Source organism: Primulina huaijiensis, chromosome 9, assembly GCF_012295235.1.
Source record: "Primulina huaijiensis isolate GDHJ02 chromosome 9, ASM1229523v2, whole genome shotgun sequence".
NCBI classification, from domain to species: domain Eukaryota; kingdom Viridiplantae; phylum Streptophyta; class Magnoliopsida; order Lamiales; family Gesneriaceae; genus Primulina; species Primulina huaijiensis.
Genome location: NC_133314.1, coordinates 3089915 through 3112773, shown reverse-complemented (window position 1 = coordinate 3112773; position 22859 = coordinate 3089915). Strand labels below are relative to the sequence as shown.

Sequence of the window (22859 nt, the reverse complement as noted above, 5' to 3'; positions counted from 1 at the left end):
GAGCAGATCCAAAATAAAACTACATACATTTGACTCAAAGAGTACTTAAATTCCATCAAAGTTTGTCCATGTTGAATATAAACAACTACAAATGGTTTTATATGATACATGTCTCATGCATAAGCTTTTGATGGTATATTAATCAACAGTTCAGTAAATAGAGTAAGTTTGAAGAATGGTGAAAGAATCTACCATTTCCGGCTTCAACAAGTCCTGAAGGTTCAGAAAGCTGTAATGTAGTAGGAACTAATATTAGTACGTCGAAGTTGTTGCAAAACAAGCAATGGGAAAATATAGATGATCAAGGTGGGTGTTATTTGTAATATTATGCCATATGAACAATATAAGCATGCAAAGCAAAGTGTCATGCCTCGCCCCTCGAGCCCAGGTCCACATGAGTACGACTGTGCACAATGAGGTATCATATTTTCTTCTATTCCGCTCTCTCTTCACTAACTTTTCTACTATTTTAAACTTGAATACGGTATCATAACAAGACTCCTAGATAAAGTTTTTGTCTCATTTGTTGTATAAAATAAATCTACATAAAAAAGGTTTTGGTTGCCATTCACGTGAACCACAACCGGAAATAACTATTATTGGTTATTGTCCATGCTAACCATTATCATGAAGTAAATAGTTTTTATTCACATTCTATCTACCTATTATCACAAAACTAGATGGAACCGCCCTAAGAGAGAAAATGTAAAGGAAGCTTTTCTACCTGAGCCGCCAAGGCTGATCCATCCTTGAACCCAGCCTTTCCTGTACCCGCTAATGTACTCACTCTTCTGCTTGCTAAATCAAGCTTCTTAATCTGAAACAAAAATTAATGGCGAATGATGAACATAATCTATCACTACCTACAATTATAACTGCAAAACCAAAAAATGCGTTGGCAGAGGAAGAACAATCAATTGCATGATGCCAAAACATCCAACAGGAATACCATTTTGGCATAGCATATTTTCCATCCAAATACATTATTAATCAATCAGTTCTTATAAAAGGTACAGAAAAACTTAATTCAAATATAAAGACTGCAGACAATACAAATTTAAAACATGACCAGAAAATATCACTGAATTATGTTACCCACCACTGTTCATTAAAAATAACGATACAAATATTTTTGAAACTAGATGTTTTCTAATCTTATAATGTTAAAATATCTAAATTTAACTACATTTGCATTCTATTCAAAATTATCACTACAAAGCAAGAAACACTTGGAAGAGTGAATATAGGACACAATCACACAAATGAGAATAAATTGATATCCATCTCAAAAGGAAATTTTTGTGGTAGGCATCAAGTATTTATGGTGGTAACCTTCATCGCCTTCAAATCTTTCCTCTACATTTTGTGTCTTTACTTCGAAACTGTATAGTCTAACTATTCCTAGGTCAATTCAAGAAGCTATAGATGTTCCTGAATGGAGAGTTGCGGTGCTAGTGGAAATGCATGCCTTAAAAAATTATTCATGGATCTTAATGGAATACCATAAGGGAAAAACACAATTGGGGTGCAAATGGCTATTTACAATCAAATACTGGCCAGATGGCTCAATTGAAAGGCCAAAAACATGTTTGGTTACCAAGGGATTCACTCAAACTTACGTTTATTGACTACATTGAAACCTTTGTGCTTCTTGATAAACTTGGGTGTGAGTCAAGTAAAAATAAATTTTTTTGAAGGGAAATGAGCGGATGTAGGAAGACAAACCCATCTACCTTTCACTTACTCGAGCCTATTAACTCAATATATACGGTCACCGTGTCAAGGTCATCTTGACGTAGTCTATAGGATCTAAAGATACTTGAAATAAACAAGAGACAACTATCTTTATAACTCACAATCCATTTCATCGTGATAGAATGGATGATGATGAAGTAGATCAACAATTTATCAAAGAAAAACCACATGAAAGAATTATCGGTATTGAATTTATGCCGATATCCAATCAAACTAGCTGACTTACTCAAAAAAGAACATTCCACACAAACTCGTGAATTTCTTATTGTCAAGCTTGGACTGATAAAATCGTAATAGTTCGTATTTTTGTTATCAAATTTCCCATTGTTCTTACTTCCGACATACTTAGTTGATACACTTTTGTGTTATTTTGTTATAGGACGGAATTTTATGGTCTTGCAACAAATTTGGCTAAATAGATGGTTTTTATATCACATTTGAAGTTGCCAAGATGGAGTTTTGAAAAAATGACCAAAACAGAAGAGTCCTGGAACAAGGTGTGGGCATGCCTTGTGACTGTTCTTCAGTTGCCTGTGAAAACTGAAGCTGGCGAGAATTGCAAAGAGTGGAATTTGAAATTTGTGAAAATTGTGCCAGATTTTAGAGTCCTAATTGTGGTATTTGAATCATTGAAGAGTTTTGGAGAGATTTATTATTGAGATAAAGAAAGATTTGATAGAGTTTTATTCCATAAAAACTCTAGTTTCTTTATTGATAGACATAATCTCTTACTATTATTATTAGATTTTATTATAGTTTTTGGGTTTTTATCTTAAGACTTCTCTTTACTTTTTCCACCACTAACTTCATGTGAAAAACAAGAGGAAATGCTGGAAGGAATTTTCATCTCTTCTCAAGAACTCTAGGCTAAGTTTTATTTCTTATTCAAGGGATATTTCTTCTATTTCAATTTTATCGTTGTGAGGTTTTTGCATTTAATTTAATATTCTTGTTTATTCAAGTATTTGTTGGTTTATGATTTATTTATATGAAAGTTGTAAGTCAATAAATCTAACAATTTAATTTGATATATAATTTTCTAGTGCTATCCATGAATTCAGTGTTCCGTAATCTTCATAAATGATTGGTATGTGAGTAGCGATAGATTAGATGTGTTGTGCTATCATAACATATTTAGTCTAAATAAATCGACGAAAATGGATTTCTAAATTGCAGCTATCTCGGTTGTTAGATTTCAGGATTAACTGTTTTCACAAAGCGAAAATACTATTTTTAATTAATATAGAACGCTATCGTGCTCAGTTGATTATTAATAAGTTTTGATTAGATGTTGGGTTTGGTAAATTAAATTAGAAAACACGAGGATTTTAGCGGCTATCTCTATAATTCTAAGGTTAATTGTTTGGATCGGCATGGATAAATAATATTTTAGCCAATGACAAGTGATACAATTGAATAGTGGAAACCCCTTTGAATCAGAGCTTGGTGATAATAAATTTTATATTTATTAGTTATTCCTCTTGATTATTTATTTCTTCTTGCATGCTAAATTAGTTGTATTATTTATTTAGTTATCATCAAAGAAATCCCCCACTTTTTATTGTATTTTCTCGAAAGAAATAAATCTCTTGTTTCCTGTAGATTCGACCTTGCTCACCATTACACTTATTTTATTTAGACAGTAGGAATTTAAGTTTGGTGGTTCAACGACAACACATCATGGACCTATCAATATCTATTGCCAAGCTTGAGGGGGGAGTGGGTGTAGCATAAAACAAAGAATATTTTATGACTAATTCAAATATTTGATATCAATTCGTTGTGTGATTTGATAGGATAATTTAATCTTTAAAACATGGTAGAGTGATATTTTGTTTCAGACTTTGTGGAGTTAATGGTATCGCTTGTATCGTATCTAAATCTTGCATTGTAATCATAAACGAACATGCTAAAATAATAATTTTCTCATGCATATTTTCATAATGATGTTTACTAGTAATTAGGAAGTACCTTATGATTGTAAGAATCAGCTAGATAAATTTGACCATTTCCACAAAAAACACCTAGCGGATGTTGAAGAAGAACTTCGAATCCTACTCCATCATGGTCCCCGAACTGCAAATGCACAACACCCATGCTAAGAACTATGTTGGATGTCCTAGTAGTTAAAGGCGGAAAAAGTTCCTTATTGGAGAAGTACCCTGAATAAATTTTCTGAGAACATTGGATCACCACCAGCTAGTAATCTTGATCCTCCTGTTCGTAGATGAAGTGCTCGAATGGAGCTACTCTCACTATCAGCAATGTATGCTTCCTTTAAATCTGTTCAAGCAAACATGAAAATGTAACACATAAATAGGAACTAGTGTCATCATACAAGATAAGCAAGAAATTATATTCAACTTCTCTAATTCAGCATACCAGGTGCCAATGAGATACCAGAAGGTTGCGCAAATGAAGTGCTTGCAGAACTGTCACAACATAAAATTGGGAACTTAAAAATGGCTATAGAAAAGTTATAGAATGATTTTGAAGAACCGGCTTCTGCTTACAACTAAAAAATGTACAACCACCAAAGTTCAAAGAATCCCGAAGACAAAAAACTACATTGTACAATAATTCTTACCCCTCGAAGGTTCTATGGTAGTGTTTGCAAATACTTAAAAAATTGATTATGGATTTTTACTTTACAAAGTTTTTCAAATTTGTAAAAGAAAAGTCCATAATCACTTTTTATAAAGCATTTGAAAACACTACTTATATGATGTCATAGTTTGACAGAATTTTGAAGAGTAGTGAATTTCAATCCTATTTCACAATATGAGTAGTAAATCTGTGTAAATAGCCCATCACTCGAGTACGTTTGCACACATCCATTCATAAGCCTGATTGTCTTTACACGTTGTATCCTTTACAAAGCAGATGATCGTTGCTATTCAGAGGAATAAATCACATGTTTACGACCATTACAATTACTTAAAATCAGGGAAGCCAAGTTACTTGAACATACTTACAGCACAGTTTTAAAATGTTTGTATAAACATGACTTTTGGATTAAAAAACAAAACATAAAGGAATAGAATCACCCAGTTGGTTTTGGAAAATTGCTATTTTTGCTATTATTCTTTTTTGCATACACAATGACAATATGTTCAATTCCTGTATTATAAAATCAGAAGACCAAAATGAAGTAGACCATCAAATAACTGAACTGGTTCCTCAGTATATTTTGAAATACAAGAAAGGTCCACATGTTTACAACATAATTCTATAGAACTCGACCAAAACTGAGACATATAAACTAAATTAGCAATAATTTTAGTAGTATCCATGCTTTGTTTGACCATAAACACACGACCATGTTAATATTAAGCTGCTAACTTCAACATTCAATATGAACAAGATGCAACATAACAGAATTTACACATTCAATATGATCCTATCCTACGAAAATATGCTCTGTAGACAAACAACAAACTGCAGCATGCACTAGTCTTGGTCATAAGAGACTTGTAGACACTAGAAAATGGAAATACAGAATACCTGGAGCCATTCAAATTTCTTTCATAGCCATCACCACTAAAAGCTGTGGTAGTTCTGTCCAATGTATTATGTTTCCAGATTTGATGTTGGCCAGCCATTGCTATGTAAACAATATCACTTACAGGATCAAAGCAGACATCCCATGGAGAGTTGAGTAGCTGACATATTATGAGAGGATACTAAGATGCATCTCTCCTACCGATGTTAACAAATATGTGATAAACAACAAAAATATAAGTGATAGTATCTCGAGATTGTGGAAAACCCTAAATAAGGAAAAAACCATCGCAGACGAGGAGATATTACATAGAATGACTGCTTGCTTAATTTGTTAGCCTAAAAGGATGAAACATGCATATGTAATATGTCACCACATGATTGGTCCATCCCTGTTCTCTCCACTGCCGCCACAAACCTTGAGAAATTTCCATAATAATTTTTTGGTAAAATTGTTTTGTTGGTCGTTTATGTTTGCTTGTTTGTGATTTGGTCCTCAGTGTTGTCAAGTTTCAGTTTTAGTTTGTTAACTTTGTTTTTTGGCAATTTTAGTCCTTTTCTGACATGGCGCTGATGCGCCGCCGATATGTCTAGTGTCACATCACTACTCTCAATGAAAAATGACAAAAATTGCCAAAAATCGAAAGATACGGGACAAAGAATAAAAATTTGATAATATAGAGAACCAAAATCACAAATAAGCAAACGAAGAGGACCAAAATATAATTTTACTTAATTTTTTTCTCAAATTTGTCATGTCAAGAGCTTTTTCATCCAAACATAAAAAAAAATGGGTCATCATACGCTAACAGTTAATTCAATTCACAAGATGAATCAATCTCCTTATGCAATTCAAATGTAGTTCCCCATCTACAATGACGCGGTGCAGGATGTTTTTTTGCCACATTGGGATCATCCCAAAGCCAAATAAGACAAGTATTTAAATTAGCGGATTTTTGGGTGACCTCGGTTTCCTAAGAAAATCGAATTTCGATTCCGATTTTTCCTTATTCCTTAAACATGATAATATTTTTTAATTTCGTCAATTACGTACTTTCTGTTTTTGAAGATATTTCCAGGTTTTGATTATTGTAAGTTCATTTTACAAATACTAATATATTTTTGAACTATAATACAGTTTACGGTTGAATAAAATTTATTGCAAGTGGTTTTTCATTATTTTCGAGAATTTATTGGCATTCTATGTGAATAACGGGTTGAACCGTTTTTACTTTATGCTCCCTCTACATCATACAAGGTATATAGTTCATAAAAAATTCTCACCTGAGTCATTCCTGATCCTCCCCCTTTGTAGTCAGAACCCTTTGTTCCATTTCCAGCAAGTGTTTGCACATTCTCATCAACCAAATCAACCACCCTATAGTTGTAAAAGTATAATATGTAAGAAAATGAAAACTTAGCATACCACAAACACCACCTTATGTAACTGATGCCAAGAACAATTGCATAATATAATGTATAATTAGCACCTGATCATGTTAAAATATACGAGGACAGCTTGAGTTTTTATTTCCTAAAAAGGAACGGAAAAATTATTCTTTCAAAAGTAGTACATTTTTGTGCTCAATCTCATATAGTCCAAGGAAGGGAAAATGCAGGATAAGGAAGAGAACAATGAATTGTAGACAGAGAATGAAGTTATTCTATTAATCAGTTTACTGACATACTCCATATTTTTCTGAACTTATTCGATTCAAACACCTTCTCCGCCATTTTTGGTTACAAATTGGACTGGTAAAAGTTTTAAGAAGAACTTTCGCCCAACTCCAACCCCACCCACCTTCGATAAGTGGGGATCAAATCTATTCCCTTTTAGGTAAGGAGAAGGCATGCCGGGGTGTAGAAGCTGGCTCCATACCATTGCTGGTCCTTGCAGAAATATACAGTTCAGTTCTACTTTCTCACCAATTCAGAAATGACAAGATGATGTGAACTCCTTACTTCAATCCCTCCCTCCAGCTTTTTTTACAAATTAACATAATTTAGATAAAAAAAATAAAATTTTTATTCTCACACCAAGCTCATAAAATGTAATGGAGAAATAAAATGGTAGAAATCAGGAAAACAAACACCTTATGGCTTAAAATTTAAAACCCCCCTGCAAAACTAATAAAAACAAGATGAACATCTAACGATATGCACACAAATTAAAATGCCAGGACCACTGTTACCTCAAAGCATGATTTTCAGTGTCAGCTACATAGAGGAGATTTTTTTTGGCATTATAAGCAAGACCCTATGCAAACAAATGTACATCAATAATTTCTTCTAAAAAGCATAGAAACCGAACTGTACCATACACTAAAATACACTCCAAAAAGAGGCAGAAAAAAACGTGACCTGTGGGCGGTTGAACATAGCATCATCAAAAGTACCATCACGAAGCCCTTCTTCTCCGGTGCATCCAATTTGCATTTTGAAATTCCCATCAAGATCGGTAACAACCTGACTTATTACAAGATGAAAATAGTTATAAATGTTATTGTTAAAAAACTGAAGATATTGTGACTATATTGGAAGATTATATAAATAATATCTTGTAGATCTTTAATTGATATTATATATCTTAAATTGATATAGGTGTATATTTGATTTCCTCAAATCAGGGGATCGCTAGGATTAAGATCTAGAGTTTCCATTATAAATAATTTAGTACGTTGTATAAATACCATGTAGTTATTGGAAAATAATACAAGATATTATTATCTGTTTTTTGACATGGTATCAGAGCCAACCTTTTTCTAAATTCACGTTTTTTTTCTACAGGATAGCTCTATCGTTCTTTTCATTTCTTAATCATGTCTGATTCTGAAGCTTCAAAAAAAACTGTAGTTGTGAAACAATCTGCCAAATCGGAGGATGTAAAGTTCAATCCAACGACTGGCGACTTGCAAAACATTCGGACGAACTATCATTTGGATGGAAAGAACTACTTGATTAATGGTCCCAATTTGTGCAGACTTATTTGAAGGGAAAAGGGAGAATTAGTCACCTTCTTGGGACTGGACCCAAACCAAGAGAAGAAGGCTTCGACGCGTGGGATGAAGCTGATTCTATGGTCATGTTGTGGCTGTGGAAGTCAATGGATCCATGTATTAGTGACACTGTCATGTTTTTGACATCTGCAAAGGCCATTTGGGAGTCAATGAAAAGAACTTATTCGAAGGCTCATGAAGCTGCCCATGTTTACGAAATCAAAATAAAGGTGGGATCAGCCAAGAAAGTAAATAAACCGATCACTGAGTACGCCAGCGAAATTCAAAATCTTTGGCAGGAACTTGATCACTATCGGGTCATTGTGATGGACCGTCCAGAAGATGCCTCAACTCTAAAACAATTCATTGATAAGGACCGAGTTTATGATTTCTTAGCTGGATTGAACCTAGAATTCGATCAAGTAAGGGTCCAAATTCTAGGAAAAGATGAGATACCATCTTTGGAAGAAACAATCTCTTTGATTCAAGCTGAAGAAAGTCGGAGAAGTGTGATGCTTGAGCCTCAAAAGAGGAGTCGGTGATGGTCGCGGAGATTCGATAACAACGTCAAGTTAAGGAGTATGGAAGGGCAGAAATATCAAAAGTTGAAAGCCGAGAGGGTAAGAAAGATTTATGGTACACTTATTGTAGAAAGACTGGACACACCAAGGACTAGACAAGGAATGGAATCAACGATAGGGACAGACCAGAAACATAAACCAAGCAAACTTTACGGTTAACCAGCCAAGTCAAGAAGGTGACCCAATACTGAATGAGATCAGCAAGGAAGAGGTTGAGAGACTTCGAAAACTCCTTGGGAACGAAGAGAAAAACACCGGTACTTGCTCTTTAGCCCATTCACGTAAGTCTCTTATCTCTCTAGGATTAAATGCCTCAAATAAAGCTGTTAGAAATTTGTGGATTGTCGATTCAAGAGCCACAGACCATATGATCCATTCCTCACTTAAATTCAATAACTAGACACCTTGTCCAAGCAACCGAAAGATAACCATTGCTGATGGTTCTCTTACCACTGTTGCTGGGATAGGCAATATCCAAATCAGCCCCACAATTACACTCCACAATGTTCTTCACGTGCCAAGATTATCCACCAGCCTAATATCTATCAAAAAACTTACCTCTGACCTGAAATGTAATGTGCTTTTTTATCCATCTCATTGTGTATTTCAGGACCAGGATTTGGGGAGGAAGATTGGACGTGCTACGGAAGGAAACGGGCTATATTTTCTTGAGGATATTGGCAATTTGAACATCATTAGGAATAAAGTGTCTTCGTCTTTTTTGTCATCTTCAAATAAAGATAGCATTTGGCTTCATCATTTCCGATTAGGTCATCCATCTTTTCGAGTTTTAAAATCTATGTTTCCGTTGTTATTTATGGGGTTAAGAAATGAAAGTCTTCATTGTGATGTTTGCGAGTTTGCAAAACATGAACGTGTAAACTTTCCAATAAGTAATAAAAGATGTGTTACTCCTTTTTATCTAATCCATAGTGATGTTTGGGGACCCTCGATTACTCCTAATATATCTGGACCTCGATGGTTTGTCTAATTATTGATGATTGCACTCGGATTTCATGGATATTCCTTCTCAAAAATAAGTCCGATGTAAGTACTGTGTTTCAAAATTTTCATTATATAATCCAGAATCAATTTGGAGAAAAAATCAAAAAAATTAGATCTGATAACGCAAGAGAATATTCAATCATACCTTGTCTTCCTATTTTGAAAAATGAGGGAATTATCCAGGAATCATCTTGTTCCCATACCCCACAACAAAACGGAGTGGCGGAAAGGAAAAATAATAATTTGCTAGCTACAGCCCGAGCTCTTCTTTTTCATAAAAATGTTCCAAAAAATTATTGGGGAGAAGCCGTACTAAGAGCTGCATACATCATAAACCGTTTGCCCTAAAAAACGTTAGGTTTTAAAAGTCCAATCCAGGTACTATCTAAGTTTTTCCCTAACCTTGACAAGGATCCTCACCTCAACCCAAAATTTTTTGGTCACACTGCATTTGTTCATGTTTATAACAAGGGAAAGTTAGATCGTAGAGCTCTTAAGTGTATCTTTGTTGGGTATTCATCGACCCAAAAGGGCCACAAGTGTTATCATCCTGCTACCAAGAAATTTTTTTTTATGTGGATGTTACTTTTGATGAAGATGCATCATGCATCATACTCTACCCAACCATGTCTTCAAGAAGAAGCAGTATCTGTTCTTGAAGATAAGGATAGAGATTCTTTCTTACTTGAGTTACCTTCAGCCACTCCAGCAGCCCCAACTCCTTCCATTCCAGCCTCTGTTGAGCCAAGTCACTCTTCGAATAAGTCTCCTAACAGCAAGCAATTTGAACATGTATACTCAAGAAGAAAAAGGCCCGAAGCTGCCCATGAGCAAATCCAAGAATCCAAACCTAATTCTGAAAATGAGGTATGTCCAGAAAATGCTATTTCTTGTGATTATGATCTGCCTATTGCTGCTTGAAAAGAAACAAGTGAATGCACTAAAAAAAACATCTTTATCCAATTGCCATTTTTGTAACCTTTCAAAATTTCACTGCATCACATAGAGTTTTCTTAGCGAATTAAAACACTATTCACATTTCTAATACTTTATCTGAGGCATTATCTAATGAGAATTGGAGAGTTGCTATGAAAATTGAAATGCAGGTGCTGGAAAAGAACAAAACATGGGAAATTGTTGATCTCCCACCAGGAAAGAATGTTGTGGGTTGCAAATGGGTGTTTACAATAAAGTACAAATCTGATGGCTCACTGGAGAGGTACAAGGCCAGACTTGTTGCAAAGGGCTATACACAAACCTATGGTGTTGATTATCAAGAGGCATTCGCTCCAGTTGCCAAGATGAATACATTCCGAATCCTATTGTCTTTAGCAGCTAACTTTAACAGAAACTTAAAATAGTTTGATGTAAATAATGCATTCCTTCACGGTGACCTGGAAGAAGAAATATACATGAATGTTCCTCTAGGATTCGATAAAGATTTCGAGGGCTCTAAAGTTTGCAAATTAAAGAAAGCATTATATGGCCTTAAACAATCACCAAGGGCCTGGTTTGGGAGGTTCACCAAAGCAATGCTTGCTTATGGATACAGACAAAGCCAAGGAGACCATACTTTGTTCTTTAAACATTCCGACTCAGCGGGAGTCACCATCCTATTGGTATATGTGGATGATATAGTCGTGACTGGAAACAATGAAGATGAAAAGCAAGCTTTGAGGAGCTGTTTGGCAAAAGAGTTCGAGATGAAATAACTTGGGAGATTGAAGTATTTTCTTGGAATAGAAATAGTTCATTCCAAGAAAGAGATCTTTATCTCACAACAAAAGTATGTCACGGACCTACTGTCTGAAACTGGAATGCTAGCTTGCAAACCAGCCCCTACACCAATTGACGCTACCCACAAACTTGGTGATGACAATGATGGACCCGTGGTCGACAAAGTGAGGTATCAAAGGCTGGTTGGTAAGCTTATCTATTTTGCTCATACCAGACCAGATATTGTATACACTGTGGGGCCTATAAGTCAATTTATGCATGATCTCAGAGAAGTACACCTACATGCAGTCTATAGGTACTACGTTACCTAAAAGCAAACCCGGGCAAAGGCATTTTATTCAAGAGAAATGTTGGATTACTTGAGTCATATACTGACGCTGATTATGCAGGTTCTCTTGTTTATAGAAGGTCAATTTCAGGATATTGTACTTTTCTAGTAGGCAATCTAGTGATGTGGAGAAGCAAGAAGCAAGATGTCGTGGCTCGATCGAGTTCAGAGGTTGAGTTTAGAGCAATGACATTGGGAATATGTGAACTTTTACTGATCAAGATAATTTTGGATGACTTAAAAATTAGATGGGAAGGGTCGATAAGATTATTTTTCCACAACAAATCTGCCATAAATATTGCTCATAATCCGGTTCAACACGACAGAACGAAGCATGTTGAAGTGGATAAACACTTCATAAAGGAGAAGCTAGAAAGTTGATTGATTTGTACTCCATTTGTTCCTTCAAATGGCCAACTTGTCGATGTGCTTACAAAAGGACTCCAGAGTATAGTATTGCAAAAGATTATTTCCAAGCTGGGAATGGAAGATGTCTACTTCCTAGCTTGAGGGGGAGTGGTAAAAAAAACTGAAGATATTGTGATTAGGTTAGAAGATTGAATAAATAATATCTTGTAAATCTTTAATTGATATTATGTATCTTAGATAGATATAGGTGGATATTTGATTTCCTTAAATCAGAGGATTGCTAGGATTAAGATCTAGGGTTTCCATTATAAATATCTTATTATGTTGTATAAATACCATGTAGCTATTGGAAAATAATACAAGAAATTATTCTTTGATTTTTTACAGTTATCGAATGCATCAGACATTTGCCATAATATTAAAAACAAAAGGGATAGGAGAAGCAACGGACAGAGAAAAAGAAGTAGAATCGAGAGTGACAATATATGATATGTAAGAGTATTAAGAAAATACAAGCTAAACATGACAAATTTTCATACAATCCAGCCCTCTCACATCCTAGAGAAAATTAACATTTTGAAAATCTGTCTATCTTATCAAGACTGGCATTCTGTAGTAATAATGTAAGGAAAAAGTGTGAAAAGTATGCAAAAATTATAAAATAATTTGATAGAAGATTTACAGAGAAAACGCTAAACTGGTAAAAAACTTCACGTAAAGAGAAAATTTTAAGTACGCAAATTGAAGATAACCAAATGTATCCAATGAAAATTTCTATACCTCTATAAGAGCCTTACAAAATAGGAATACGCACACACATATGTATGCAAATATGAAAGCCTAATCTTAAACAAGTCAGACAAGGATCATCATATTCAAACAACTGCCACTTCATGGTATATCCTTCTTTTGAACAGTAGGAATGATCTAAAATGTGTGCGTGAAGTGCAGCTGGGCGGTTTTGCGTGTGTGGAGAGAGAAAAAGAGAGCTAACAATGCGGTTGTGGTTGCTGTCAGAAATGAACAGTCGATTGTTGAGGACATCAACCTCCAGTTTACCAGGAAACTTTAATGGGGAAGTCAGCAAGCGAGGATCATTGCTTTTCTCCAAATTCAAGGGGATAGGCGTGTTGTCCAAGATCTTCTTCGTGCCATAATATATCAGTGCTGCCTTGACCAAATCATCAAGATCCTAGGAAAAAAAACTACAAAGAAATTGCATCATAATATTTCATTACAGGTCACATTACAAAATGTATCAAGTATTTAAAGAGACTAGTTGATATGGAAGAAAGTAGAGGAATTCTCTTTCCGAAATTGCTCATTAAGGAACACAACAAGATCACCTAACAAAGAAAAATATATTTATTTTTTAGTAGCATTTCCAGGGTGCCCTCACTTGAAAAGAGATTAATTTTCATTTGGATAGGAAGTTAAGCTAAAAGAATAACCCAAGTTAAACAAATTAAATTAGCAGTCATTATTATAAGTCCATATAAAAAAAATGAGGAAACAGAAAGAAAATAGACTTGTATAACCTATAATCTGTGTCACGATTGGATTAGATAAATCAAATGAAATCAAGCAATTGTGTAGGGTTAAGTTCTCACTACTGAAAATTAAATAATGCTGAACATATATAAAAACAAACAACGATTTACAACTCAAAATTTCTCTCAGGAAAAAATAATTCTTCCAACAAAGATAAAAAAAATAGACATTTCTAACTGCAAATATGTAAAAACAAACTGAGGCTCAAGTCTCAACCAGTCACCGCAAAAGTTTGCTCTCGCAAAAGTTTGCTCTGGAAATAGGTCATGATCAACAAGTCATTCTTCCACAGTATGTTTTATAGTAAGGAGCGAAAGGAGAAAAAAAGGAGGGGGCGTGATGGGAGTACACATGGCTAATGAGAACAAGAAAACAAAATGAAGGTTATGACATTGAAAATTAGATTTTTTCTAGGTTTGACTAGCCAACAACTTACATTCAATTACTGATTGAATACTTGACAAATTGACTCGAAAAGATTTCAAGTAGGTCATTGTATTTTCTTTCATAGCAGTGATGTTGATAGAGTCAAAAACCTTTTTGCTTTCTCTCCTAGGCTCAAGGTCTAAATGCTGTATGGAAATTAAAGTCTATAGGACATGTGTTGACAAAAATACCTAAATCTTGCAAGGAAACAAATCAAACTAAAAGCTTAACAAAATAAGAATTTTTTTTGCTACCATCAATACTTCTCTCTTGATCATCCTCTTCACAACACCTTCACAACACATGGATGTAGCGTAGCGCATTAAAGGTACTTAAATTTTTTAAATTCTGTATACTCATTCCTTGCTAACGGAGTAATATTGTGAAATTACTAAACATTTTACCTATGAACATGATCAAATAAAACACTGTAGTCACAAGTATCAAAGGAGCAGATGAAGCAAAATGGAAAATACCGGAACAATAAGTACCTTTCGGTGACCTTCACCTGCTATTTGCGCAATAAGCTTGCCATTAGGATCAACAAGAGCAAACGTAGGCCATGAATTCACACCAAGCTCCCGCCATAAATACATATCACCATCATTGACAACCTGGACAGTAGAAACTCAAAGTGAATCATTATCGTGAATAATAGTTCAATAGGTTTTAGGGCTTAGCAAAGAAAATAGGAAACATAAACAAATCTCGCACGTCAATGTATACTTGTTGGGTAAGCCACATTCAATCAAATTAAAATGTTTAGAAACGTGACCGAAGACTATATAATGTGTGACAATTAAGGCATATGTTCAACTTTCATGATCAAAGAGTTAGGTAACGCCAGTGTGTTTCTCCAATTTGAGTGCAGAAATTTTTATCACGGAAATGTCAGAGACAAGTTTCCCATTGCATATGTTTTTTGGGGCCAGTAGTCCAGAAAAGGGAGAAAAACAAGGATATCAATATTGACTTCATATTACTATGCACTACCAAAGACTGTAAAAACAAACAACACATTGAATGTGAATGAATCCCAGCAATTTGGGAAAAAAATTCTTGTTTCTTAATAAGAAATCCAAGTTATTAAACACTTTTCTCAAGCTGGTGATTAAATGTTTTATTTCCATGCTCTTTTCGTAGCCTGTAACTTGATACACCAAGAAATCCTTTTGTGTGCTTGTCTTCACCTAGATCATAGGTAAGCACGAGTAAGGACAAATAGTACCACTATCAAACTTCTCCTTCATTTAGTACCTGTCAATCTTGACATGTTTTGTTCAATTATAATGTACAGGGTTTTCTGCTAAATTAGAATCTAACTATAGCAATAAACAACAATGAATTTTACATGTATTAAACCATAATAACTCATAAATTCTAATCCCAATCGTCCATAGAAGATGATTTTAATTTACTATGTTATGAGATTACTCTTTGTTGGATGATATTATCGGCTCCCTTGGTTGTTAGAATAAGGATTCCATATTTTTTTGTAATTCAAAGTTTGCTTTATCTTCACTAGATTAGAGTCCTAGAGTCCTGGGTTTGGTTGACTAAGATCTATAAATATGCATCTTGTATTTTATTTTAATCGAACAATAAGAGAATTCCGATTTCCCTATCCCATGTCTCTTCCATCTTTTACAACAAGGTATCAGAGCAATTGAACGATCAATGACGAAATATGGTATGGCATCCGCTTCAAGTGATTCTTCCGACGTGCCCTCAAATCTACCGGCAACATGGCAGGAATATCGGATAACACAGCCATTCCCATCACAAATCACAAATTGAATGGCCACGATTATCTCCAATGGTCACAATCAGTTACGATGTTTATATGTGGAAAGGGGCAGGATGATTTATTATCAAGAGCATCTAAATGTCCAGCGAAGGATGACAAGGGTTTCAAAATCTGGAAATCAGAGAACAATATGGTGCGACAAATGCAAGAATAACCATACATTGGAGAAATGTTGGAGAATCCATGGGAAACCTGCAAACTGGAAATCTGCTCGAGACAGGCGCGCTAACTCTGTGGTGGCAGCACCTGATGCATCAAATTCTCAGCCTTTCACCAAAGACCAACTTGAGATGCTCGGTAAGCTCTTGAGTCAAGCTGCTCCTACCACCAATTCCTCAATAATTGGCGCTGGAAGTGCTGTCCATATAGGTATCTCTTCCTTTGCATTACTGAGCGCGTATTATCCGAATTTTGGATAATCGACTCCGGTGCTTCAGACCACATGACAGGCAATCTGCAACTGTTACATGCCTACAGCCCCTGCTCAACTTCATCCTCAGTACGCGTTGTGAATGGCTGTTGTGCTAATGTGCTTGGATCAAGAACTGCTCATATTTTAAACACTATAATTGATAGTAACGGTACAACTCAAATATTTTAAACAGTATAGCAGTCCAAATGCCATGTTTAGATCACTTTTCTTGTCAGGGAAATTTTATTTCCCAACATTTTCTCTCCCATATTTGCCCAATCTTGCAATTCATGGAAATCGAATATGTGTTCTTGGATCTGATACCAATTTGTAAGATCGAGCACTTGTTGTTTTATTGAAAATAATAGCTGATAATAATGATACTATAGAAAAATATGACAGACAATATAAAGAGAAATAATTCTCTTATTTCTTATCTTCTAAAGACATGGATTAGTACAATTTATATAGGTCAACAAAGAGACATCAAATCTCACTAAATCTGGGACATATCCTATCATACCAATAATATAAGATCATATCTCATCATACCAATAATATATGGGAAATATCCTATCATACCATTAATATAGGATCCTATCATATCATACCAATAATATATGATCATAGTTCAAAATAGAGCTTATCAAATCTCTATCAAATCCTAACTATTTCGACACTCTCCCTCAAGTTGGTGCAAAGATATTCATCATCCCCAACTTGCTCACTTGTTCATCAAAGGTTTGTTTGGATAGGCCCTTAGTTAGGATATCTGCAACTTGTAATAGGCTTGGAACAAATGGAATACAGATAACTCCTCTTCAAGTTTCCCTTTTATAAAATGTTTGTCAATTTCGATATGCTTTGTTCTCTCATGAAGAACTGGATTGTAAACAATGCTAATGGCTGCTTTGTTTTCACAGTACAACTTGATGGGAAGCTTCGGAATCATTTTTAGATCCTCCATGACTCGTTTAAGCCACAATACTTCACACATTCCCTCTGCCATATATCTGAATTATGCTTCCGCGCTGCTTCTTGCAACTACTCCTTGTTTTTTGCTTCTCCATGTTACCAAGTTGCCCCACACAAATGTGCAATAACCAGAGGTTGATCTTCGATCAATGACTGATCCTGCCCAATCAGCATCTGTATATACTTCAACTTCTCGATTCTCAATTTTCTCAAAGAGTAATCACTTCCCTGGAGTTCCTTTTAGATATCGTAGAATTCGATATACAGCTTCAAGGTGTTCTTCACACGACGAGTGCATAAATTGGCTCACCATACTTATTGTGAAGGCAATGTCCGGGCGTGTGTGCGATAGATAAATCAATCTCCCGACCAGTCTTTGATATCTTCCTATATCCACTGAAGCACCATTGTTGATATCTTCTAGCCTCTTATTGGCTTCTGTGGGTGTATTTGATGGTTTGCATCCACTCGTCCATGTCTCCTTCAGGAGGTCAAGAATGTATTTTCTTTGAGACACAGTGATTCCCTTTTTGGACCTTGCTACCTCCATTCCAAGGAAATACCTCAACTGCCCCAAGTCCTTCATTTCAAACTCTCTTGCCAAGATTTTCTTTAACCTATTTGTCCCTTCTATATCATCACCTGTCAATATTATATCATCAACATAGACAATTAACACTGAAATATTTCCACTATTGGACCTTTTTGTGAGGAGGGTACGATCCGATTGTCCTTGACAGTAGCCTTGGCTTCTCACAAACTTTGAAAACCTTTCGAACCATGCTCTGTGAGACTGTTTCAGTCCATAGAGTGATTTCTTTAGCTTGCACACTTTTGGTCTAAACTGATCAGTAAATCCAGTTGGTGGTTCCATGTACACTTCCTCTTCTAGATCACCATTTAGAAAGGCATTTTTCACGTCTAGCTGATTTAGTGGCCAATCAAGATTAGCAACAGCAAAGAGAATGACTCGAACTGTATTGAGTTTCGCCACTGGAGTGAAAGTTTCTGTGTAGTCAACCCCATATGTTTGGGTGAAGCCTTTAGAAACCAACCGTGCTTTATACCGTTACAGAGATCCATCAGAATTGTATTTTGGGGAAAATACCCACTTACACCCTATAACAGATTTCCCACTTGGTAGGTCAGTCTTCTTCCAAGTAGAGTTTTTTACCAGAGCTCTCATCTCCTCATAAATCGGCTCTCTCCATTCATGGATTTCTAAAGCTTCTTGCACATTCTTAGGAATATTGATGGCATCTAACTGAGAGACAAATTAACAATAGGAGGGTGATAGTTTTTTATAAGATGCAAAGTTTGAAATTGGGTGTTTTGTGCATGATCGGGTATCTTTTTTCAGGGCAATGGGAAGATCAATGTTGTTTTCAGGAGCAGTCAAGGCATCATTTTGAGTTTCAAGATCCAGTCCACGAGTTGATTCATGGCATTGTTGAATGATAGGGTCTTTCCTTTTCTTTGCATCTTTCTTCCTTGTATAAACCAATCCTTTAAACTGTTTCTCACCTGTTTCCGCTGTTATGTCGGATTGATTAAAGTTAGAAATTTCATAGTTTCCTAGTTCTATGTGAAAGTCAGGCTCAGTTGAGTGGTCATCATCTTCACTATCTTTGGACTCCTCCTGAAGATGCGGCATGTAGAAAGACTTGCCTTCAACGAATGTTACATCCATGGAGATAAAAAAAAATTTGGTCTTGTACCCCCGATGGTTTACAGGATACCCAACAAAGATACATTTTCGTGCCTTTGGATCCAGTTTTGCGATACCAGGATTAAAATTATGAACACATGCTAGACTGCCAAATATTTTTACAGGGATTTGTGAGAAGGCGTGTATTGGGAAAACTTTTTTGGAAAATATTTACAGGGGATTGAAAATTCAAAATCTTAGATGATAGTCTTTTTACCAAATATGTGGTTGTTAGAACTGCTTCTTACCAAAGATACTTAGGCGCTTTGGTTTCAAAACTAATTGCTCGAGCAACTTCAAGGAGATGTTTGTTTTTTCGTTCAACCACACCATTTTGTTGAGGTGTATGGGGATATGAGCTTTGGTGAATGATCCCTTGTTCTTGGAAAACTTGCCAAGTATATTGTTCAAGTATTCCCGCCCATTATCACTCTGAAAAATTTTGATCCTAGTGTGGAATTGAGTCTGAATCATTTGGAAAAAATTTTGAAATGTGATCCCTGCATCAGACTTATCTTTCAAAAGGAAAACCCAAGTCAGACGTGAATGATCATCAATGAAGGACACAAACCATCGTTTATCACTAAGCGTTTTTACTTTGCATGGGCCCCAAACGTCACTGTGAATCATTGTAAATGGTGTGGACTTTTTATAAGGTTGAAATGAAAAGTAGCTCGATGATGTTTGGCCAACTCACAGTATTCACACTGCAAAGTAGAAATATTTTTATTGATAAACAACTTCGGAAACATTTTTTTTAAATAAATAAAGTTCGGATGACCTAACCGACTATGCCATAACAAAATATCATCGACATTTGAGTGGGAAACAGAAGTGAGACACTCGTCTGGATCATGTCTGCCAAGGAAGGAGTTGGCAATAAGAAAGTAGAGAACACCATCCTGTTTAGCATTGCCAATCATCTTCCCCGAGGCTAGGTCCTAAATTCACAATGAGAGGACAAATATATGACTCGACACGTAAGATTAATGGTGAGTTTGCTTATTGACAAGAGATTGTATGATAGAGGGGGGACATGTAACACATTTGTAAGAATCAAAGACAAGGAAATAACAACGGTTCCTTTCCCTGCAACAGAGCTATCAGCAAGTTTAATCTTTTGGTTTCCTGCACACGGAATATATGAGGAGAACACTTGCGATGAACCTGTCATATGATCTGTTGCTCCGGAATCCAGAATCCAGACACTATTAGTGGTCGAATTAGCAATATTTGCACAAGGATAAATACCTGTCTGGGCCAAGGAACATGAGAGTTTGGATTTATCACGTCTAGAATTAAACAATTGGAATAGGTGCTCCAACTGATCCTTGGTGAAGGGAAGAGAATCTGAGGAGGTAGAGGGCAATCCAGAATCTTCACCACCTGCTTGAAGAGCTCGACCACCAATATTCGATCTGTTGGTGCCAAATTTTTTCTTAAGATGGGCTGGTTTCCCATGTATTTTCCAGCATGTTTCTATAGTGTGTCATGGCTTTTTGCACTCTCGCAAAATGGTCTCCCATCAGACCCCATCTCTCGACTTAGAAGGCCCGAATCTTCAGACTCCAATGGTGTGTTCAGAATGTTTCAGCATCACTTGGCGTCGAGTTTCTTCACGTCGGACCTCGGAAAACACCTCCCGAAGGTTGGGCAAAGGTTTTCGCCCAAGTACACGTCCTCTAACCTCATCCAGATCCTTGTTTAATCCCGCAAGGAAGACAAATATCCTATGTCTGTCTAGTTTTGCTTTGTAGCGGGTACAGTCCTTGCGACTCTCCCACTCATCAGCATCGAGGAGGTCCAATTCCTGCCATAGAACTATCAACTTGTTATAGTAAGTTGTGACGTCTTTGTTACCTTGTTGCGTCTACCATACCCGAGTATTTAACTCGTACAGTTGAGAGTAGTTTTCAGAATCGGAGTAGGTTTCTCGGACCGTCTCCCAAACCTCCCGAGCCATGGGTAAAAACATGAATGGTTTACCGATTGCTGGCTCCATCGAGTTGATCAATCATGCCGTGACCAATGAATTCTCAGAACGCCACTGCTTGTATCTCGGGTCAGTCGAAGCCGGGGCTTTCACTTCGCCGTTCACAAATCGTAGCTTTCTTTTTCCATCAATCACAAGTCGGATTGATTGTGCCCACTTCAAATAATTTTTCCTATTCAATTTGTGGATCGTTATTTAAAAAGAAGAATCTGGGGGTGTGACATGTGATTGAATTCCACCGTCACTGCTTGAACCAGCGTCTTCACTACTAGAACTAGCGCCGACCATGGCTGCTTTGAAATTCATGGCCGATTCTAACCTAGAAACTCTGATACCATGTAGAAAAATATGACACATAATACAAGGAGAAATAATTCTCTTATTTCTTATCTTCTAAAGACATGGATTAGTACACTTTATATAGGTCAACAAAGAGACATCAAATCCCACTAAATCTGGGAAATATCCTATCATACCAATAATATAATATCATATCCTATCATACCAATAATATATGGGAAATATCCTATCATACCATTAATATAGGATCCTATCATATCATACCAATAATATATGATCCTAGTTCAAAATAGAGCTTATCAAATCCTAACTATTTCGACAGATACAACTCAAATCTTTAAATTGTACAACAACTAAAACGTTACGTTTTGATAGTTCTCCTAGTAGTGGTAATTAGTGCTTTCCATAGACTGTCAAAATCAAAATTCAGATCAAGAAGATTATAGAAAATCCTTTCCTTTTCGATTAACATTTTGAAGAGAGTTGCATCATCACTACACATGATTTGGATGCAATGAAAATCATTCAACTCTTGCCATAGGATTTGTAAAAAATGGGATATATTTAGTCATTGACTATTGAGTTCCTTGTTTGGTGGAAGTGACAGGCTTTGATTCATAAATCTAGGAGGTATCACAAACCGATATATCTTTGGTAGTGTTAAATAACACAATATCAATCATCGTTATACCATGGATTTACAGCTAGATTTCACCATAGAAGTCGTGTTCAATCTAACTGAAAATTTATAATCCTTTTTTTTTTTTGATCAGAAACTAAAATTTATTATAATTATGTAGTACTCAGTTTACAAGGCTAGTGGATGAGCCATCCACATTTTACCGCATGAACTAAAGACTCTTAATCGTTCAACAGAAAATATAACACCAATCCCTAACTAGATCCGCTAGAAGAAAATTTTGAAACATCGGTACACTTATCGTCCATGTCGCTACTCTGAATCTGATCTTCTCTCATAATTCCTCGCACGAGTCTTCTTTGTTGTTGAAAATTCTGTTATTACGCTCCAACCATGTCGACCAAAAGACACGGTGGACTATGATGCACCAGAAATTTTTAAGCCCCTTTCCAATGAGAAAACCAGGCTCCATAATAAACATGTCTTTCGACGAGGCCAGAAAAATCCACTTGAATCCCAAGTGTTGCATTACCTTTGTCCAAATACGTCTCGTGAAAGCACAGTGCAACAAAATTTGATCCTGATTCTCCTCGTTTTTCTTGCACAAGTAGCACCATTGTGGGTATAAAACATGATCCGGCCGTCTTCTCTGCAAGTTGTCACAAGTTGGCGATTTTCCCAATGCCACAATCCAAGAGAATACATTCACTTTTTATGGGATAGGTACTTTCCAAATGTTGTAGAAGTGAGGGAAAGAAGGATTAATATTACTCGG

General features: G+C 35.9%; 1 protein-coding gene across 5 annotated transcripts in view; it reads right to left on the bottom strand.

Annotated features, from left to right (window-relative positions):
• LOC140985359 (protein SUPPRESSOR OF QUENCHING 1, chloroplastic) overlaps window positions 1-22859 on the bottom strand; it is a 35256-nt gene that overhangs the window by 1600 nt on the left and 10797 nt on the right. For 3 of the 5 annotated variants that reach the window (XM_073453199.1, XM_073453197.1, XM_073453196.1), the window contains 12 exons: window positions 14741-14863; window positions 13267-13464; window positions 10524-10574; window positions 7618-7722; window positions 7449-7513; window positions 6541-6634; window positions 5260-5417; window positions 4138-4187; window positions 3917-4038; window positions 3727-3831; window positions 725-817; window positions 193-229 (listed from right to left, as the gene is read on the bottom strand). In XM_073453199.1, coding sequence (XP_073309300.1) covers window positions 193-229; window positions 725-817; window positions 3727-3831; window positions 3917-4038; window positions 4138-4187; window positions 5260-5417; window positions 6541-6634; window positions 7449-7513; window positions 7618-7722; window positions 10524-10574; window positions 13267-13464; window positions 14741-14863 — 1201 coding nt within the window. The remainder of the gene's footprint in view (window positions 1-192; window positions 230-724; window positions 818-3726; window positions 3832-3916; window positions 4039-4137; window positions 4188-5259; window positions 5418-6540; window positions 6635-7448; window positions 7514-7617; window positions 7723-10523; window positions 10575-13266; window positions 13465-14740; window positions 14864-22859) is intronic. The other 2 variants (XM_073453198.1, XM_073453200.1) reach the window with 1 other exon arrangement.